This window comes from Anneissia japonica, unplaced genomic scaffold (genome assembly GCF_011630105.1).
Source record: "Anneissia japonica isolate Jap-2015-1 unplaced genomic scaffold, ASM1163010v1 scaffold42786_len6276_cov150, whole genome shotgun sequence".
Classification (NCBI taxonomy): domain Eukaryota; kingdom Metazoa; phylum Echinodermata; class Crinoidea; order Comatulida; family Comatulidae; genus Anneissia; species Anneissia japonica.
In genome coordinates this window covers 525-6,276 of record NW_022694496.1, presented here as the reverse complement: position 1 = coordinate 6,276, position 5,752 = coordinate 525, and the positions used below count along the sequence as shown (strand labels likewise).

The following is a 5,752-nucleotide window of genomic DNA, read 5'->3' as shown; positions in this document are numbered from 1 at the left end:
AAATCAATGGTTTTACAATCTATGGATGTTACTGAAATAATTATATAATAAAATTTGAATATAAATTACGTTACACTTCTAATTTCATTTCTGTTTTTAGTGGTTTTCCTTATTCAATACTCATATAATTATTGTACTCTGAAAAATGTAAGCATATCAGACGAATGAATTCTAGGCTACACATGTCATCGACCAGGATTCAGCTGTTGGAGTACCATGTAACCTCTAACTTCAGAAAAATATAATGAATTTTCAAAACAATTTTAAAGTTGTCAGAATTAATTATTCACCACAAAACAAATTTAGGCATACTGTGCAAGTGTGTAAGACACAATTCTAATATTACAATCAAAACACTATAAATGAGATAAAAACATAATTTGACTGTGTATACTCCTATTTGCCTGAGAAACTGTTCAAACAGACATACTGAGCATGAGCAGTAATATTTATAAGGCGTTGCTATAGAGAATATTCTTTTGACTTCGCATATTCCATGATTTACATATTAGTCCTGGGTCTAGCTCTGGGCTACTTAGTCCCTAAGGTACAAAAAAATTTAACTTTTCTTTAAAAGATGACATAAAAATGTTAAAAGTATCGCAAAAATTTCACTAGTCAGAACGAACTATTCTTGATCGAAGCATATGACTTTCCTGTTCAACAGAGGAGGATACTGAGCGATTAATCGATACGTGTCAAAGTTCATTTCCTCATTATCGATTACTACGTGATTTGAGATTAAGATGCACACGTGATCGTTCTTCCCGAATCTGAAAGCATCACAGCAAAGACATCTTAAACACATTCGAGAACAGTCGCCATATGTTCTGGTGACGCCTTTCTGAAGGATTTGTCCCGAAAAACCTTTGAACGGACCCAGCATCTCGAACAATGCACGTTTGCCTAAAAATAAAATCACCAGTCACCTAAATAACAGTTTTAGATGTACTCACAAAGTAGGCCTTTCCGTTTTTATTTGGAATTAACAAAAACGTAGGCCTAGTTTTTGTTGAACATCATCGATAATTATGTATATTTATACATGTTTGTATTTTACCATGCATTGTAGCCAAATACTTACTTGTGAAAATTGGTGGTTGAGACATCGCCAATTTTATTTCTGCTTCGTTCAGTGCACGATCATACAACTGGAGCGCGGCTACTTCAGCAAACAGCTGACCTGTGGCACTCCCAATCTGTAGTTGATGTGCATCCAGAGAGGTTAAGCTAGTATTGTTAAAGCTCATTATTTCTCCATTTCTCCAAAGTGTGATTGTGCCATTAAACGCCAGGGTAAGAAATGTCCAGGTCTCAGGTAATAGAACATGGGCCCGTGTAAGCTGCTGGTCATCAAAATATACGGTCACTTCGGACTGGTAGAGACGGCCATTTGAATAGGTTTGTTCCATCCGCAGAGAATCTGCATCACCGATTAAAATGATATTTCCCATTGAAAAATTATAGGGATATATGTAGAAAGCGACGGTAAAAGCGTGGAACGAACTGAAGTTGATCTTGTCTAATTTGATGATTTGGTTGACGGGCTCCAACACTTTAGTCCACTGATGGTCAATAATATTTATCATTGGTGATGTCGTCTTGACGTCAAGCTGATACAATAGAGCGTTTATATTTAGCTTCCAGGTTCCAACAGGGAGAAGTGTGCTGTCGAATTTTCCTAAAGCGGCAGAAAATTATGTATTAATATATCGTACCTTTGTTTATTTTCGTTTATCAACGACTGACTTCATTCATCAACAACACAAAGCCAGTCACTAGGCCTATGTGTTTACATAATAATATTTTAAAATAAAAAATAAAATATATAATATAATATTATTATATCTCCATATAGTGTACGGATATATTTGAAATTTACTTACTTATATCTGGTTCGTTTTCGTTGTAGACTCTGACTTCACAAAAGTTTAACTGCTCTGATTTTGTAGGATACCATACAGTGACGTAGCGGCCACTGATTGGTTATTGACATCTTACGTCAATAATTGGACTTAGCTCTACTTGGGCGAGAGTTACAGATTCTCCACACTTGGTAAAATTTGCGATGTCGCCACCTGAACCAATTCCAATGGCAGCATCGTTAAGTCGCAAATGACAATCATCACCTAAATATCAATAAAACAATTTGGGATTTAATAAATAATACAATTAAATAATAATAATAATAATAATAATAATAATAATAATAATAATAATAATAATAATAATAAATTAGCACTTATATAGCGACGGTAATCTTGCGACGCTCACGGTGCTTCAAACCCGCATACTAAACATTTTCCATGTGAAATGCGTTATGAAAGAGATGTGATTTTAAGTTCCTTTTGAAAGTATCCTGAGTGATGGTGCAGAAGAAAATGGTAAACTATTTCAGACTTCAGCAGCCGCTATCTTTAATGACCTTTCACCCGATTGAGTGCTCAGAGCACACTTAATGTAGAGGAGCGAAGAGACGCACATGGCGGTTTTTGTTCTCCTTTATTCATTCATTTAGCAATCAGAAACCTGTTATACTACTGTCTCCTGAAGCCTTTCAGCGAATATCTTTCCCTACTAATTATCAAAACCAAAATTGAAAATACTAAACAAAAGTTATTATTAAAAAATTTTAAATGACAACTCTCACCGAAATATTATTGAACAAATCCATTGAAATTCTAGTAAATATGAAATATTGAGTTGTTAGTTATTCACCCGAAATATGTAAGAAGTTGTTAAAATAACTTTAATTCAATCATTAATGTTCATTTTCCATATACAATGCTACACACTTACAACCACGCAAAGGTGGTCCTGGTTCAACTCGGTTTATTATTGTAATTCGTGTTATCAGGTATTCGTTTCCTAGGTCGATCTCAAGCCATTGTTGAAAACCAGGCGCTGTGAAAAATAAGAAAAATGGAAATTAAAATAAACAAAATTTACAATTTCAAAAATATACGTACTAAAAAGAACTAGATACTGGTTTATACACCAAACATTCTACTTTCATTCGTTTTTCTGGCATTTTATATCGTAACATTTATTGAACAAATTTTACAGATGTACAATGTGCAATGTGCAATTCTATTTTGCAACGAGCTCAATGGAAATCATTTTATTTTTTGGTTTTTCTTTGCAATTAGGGTCATGTTTTGTGCAATTTTTATCCTGTTAGTATCTAGTAAATTGTTTTTTGTATGTATTCCATGAGTCTGATTACGAATAAATGCAATCAAACGAAGGCACCAACAAAAGCGGTTGTTTATTTTTGATACCAAACAAACAGGATACGGACAGAGAGAGCCAAAAATTTGGATGTTGGGTCACCCACAACATGTCAGCACCCACGAAAAGGCACTCCCGTAGGATACGGTACTTCCCGGAAGGCGCCAAAAATCATGGCACCTCATCAAGCTTACATAACAAAAACAATATAGACCTAAACCAGAGAAGTACAAATTCACATAAAAGTTATAGCTATATAAAAAAATAATAATAATAAAAATGCCACAAAAATAGAATAAAAAATATGGTAAATGTTAGAGGGCATGTTAAAAGCGTATTTTATGCTTATCACAACCATATTATGGGACTTCAGTCACTCGTCGAATTCATAATTCATCCACGTTTAGCTACCGTATACAGGCATACGGAAGGCTAATTCGGCGCGTTCATATTATTGTAATATCCATATATTAATTTAAAATTCTGCTGTTTTATAATTTTATTTATGACGAAAGGGCTTTCTAACAACGATCAGCTCAAACTACCACACCGCCGGTCAGTGGACTGGCGGTGCATTGGGCAAGCGTGCTGACGAATTCGTCGGAGCTTGCGTCAGGCATTATTCATGAGAAATACCCCTGGCGTTATAAAGATTTCATTTCAATGTCCCTAGGATTGGTAGGCAAGCATTATTAACCACAAATAACAGCTCTACATGACACAGTGGTGGATCCAAGAGTTCGAAACAGAGGACGCACAGGGGCCCCGGTGGGGGTCCAGGGGGAGAAGCCCCCTGGAAGCAACGGATATTTGATGAATTATGGCGAATTGTTATTACTTATTTGTAATTTATTGTATATTGTATTTATTTAGGCATCGAGTTACTATAATATGACTTCATGTAGGCTATGCTTTCTAATGTTAAAATCAGCTTCCAAAATCAAAACATTTTGAATAAAGCAAGAAACAAAGAGTATGCAATGTAACCATCTAATTTATTTTCAAACCCTCATTCTTGAAAGTGAATTTCTATATTTTTGAAATTTTGCATGAAATCTGTCAACCACGCTGTCATGGTCGAGGTTGCTTCGCCTATCACGATGCATTCCAACCATCATGAGGCTATCTAAATGAGCATTTGTCATAACAGAACGCAAATTATTTTATTTAGTCTCATTGAATTATTATTATTATTATTATTATTATTATTATTATTATTATTATTGTTGTGTTGTTGTGATGAAAAGTTAACACAAACAATACGGTGGCCAAACGAATATTACATGTGAATATTTTTTTTTATTTGTTCCCCTCAATATTTATCGTCTTCCCCGGGCCGGGGGGGGGGGGGGGGGGGGGGGGGGGCTATAGCCCCCAGCACCCCCTCTGGTGCCACCACTGGTGGGACTTCCATAGATGGATGGTCTATAGACACTACCCGAGCCCACCATTTAAGATTATGTCACCTCTAGATGGACGGAAATTGCATTTTCAGAGTTAAATTTGAATAGGGCCTATAATTTCACCTTTTTTCTCTCCATTGTTTTCAATAATATTGAACAATTAAGTAGGGGGTGGGGGCTGAGTCACTTGAAGCTACCACTGCTCACAACAACTTAGTCAGTTAGGCCTACTTACTTGAATGGAAACAAGGCGTGAACATGTTTGAATTATCATCTCCGTCCGTAACTTTTTCAGGCAAAAAATAACTATGAGTTGTTGATGATGACGCAGACTTATTGAATGATAAGTATACTATAACCATTAAGAAGAAAAAACAAATTGGGAAAATTATTAGACCTAACCCCTTCATTGTTTATTTATATATTTATTAGAATCGGCGGGAAATACAGAAGGCAAAGTGTGATCAAAGGGAGGATTTTTAGGACCACAATGTAAAATGGCATCAAATTGTCAATGAGTAAATATCCTACTATATTCATAAATCAATTATATGCTACTATATTCATCAATGAATCTACTATGTTCATCAATGAATTAATAATCTACTATTTCAGTTAAGTTAAATCAAGTAGAAAATATAAAATAAAGATAACTTACGCGTATCTATACGTGAAAAGCAGAAAAAAATAACGGCAACGGTTGGTACAAACATCGTGTCTGGCTCTTCTCAGTAAGGATTTTCGCAGTAGGCCAATGACTTGTAGACCTTCCGTTCTTTCATACTTAATGCTGATTATCACGTGACACTGTAATCCATAATAATGGCGTATATGAGTTATAGGCCTATAAGTTGTCTTAAAGCGCATTTGATTGGCAGTTACAATACTATATTGAAGCTGCTGAATGGATACGGAAACGATAGGAACTATTAAAAGAGTATTTTTTTTTAGGGAGACTAATTTCGTGTATTTGATCATTTTACCATATTTTGACCTATTTGACCACAGATGGATTGATAGAAAAAGAAAAAAAAAAGAAAGAAAAAGAAAAAAACTGATCACCCAGAACGCATTAGAGGTTATTTTATCTCAATTTGCTCCACTTTCAAATTCTCATA

At 34.9% G+C, this 5,752-nt stretch overlaps 1 protein-coding gene across 2 annotated transcripts; it reads right to left on the bottom strand.

Annotated features, from left to right (window-relative positions):
- Positions 1–607: 607 nt before the first annotated feature.
- LOC117101069 lies at positions 608–5,714 on the bottom strand. 2 transcript variants are annotated; one of them, XM_033240934.1, is made up of 6 exons: positions 5,293–5,714; positions 4,870–4,986; positions 2,800–2,904; positions 1,887–2,129; positions 1,085–1,681; positions 608–906 (listed from the first exon to the last, which is right to left on the bottom strand). In XM_033240934.1, the coding sequence occupies exons 1-4, from the start codon at positions 5,345–5,347 to the stop codon at positions 1,987–1,989; spliced, it is 420 nt and encodes a 139-aa protein (XP_033096825.1). In that variant the 5' UTR covers positions 5,348–5,714; the 3' UTR covers positions 608–906; positions 1,085–1,681; positions 1,887–1,986. The 2 variants fall into 2 exon arrangements, with proteins under 2 accessions (XP_033096825.1, XP_033096824.1); XM_033240933.1 differs by lacking the exons at positions 2,800–2,904; positions 4,870–4,986; positions 5,293–5,714 and having other exon boundaries at positions 1,887–2,297.
- Between the last annotated feature and the right edge of the window lie 38 nt (positions 5,715–5,752).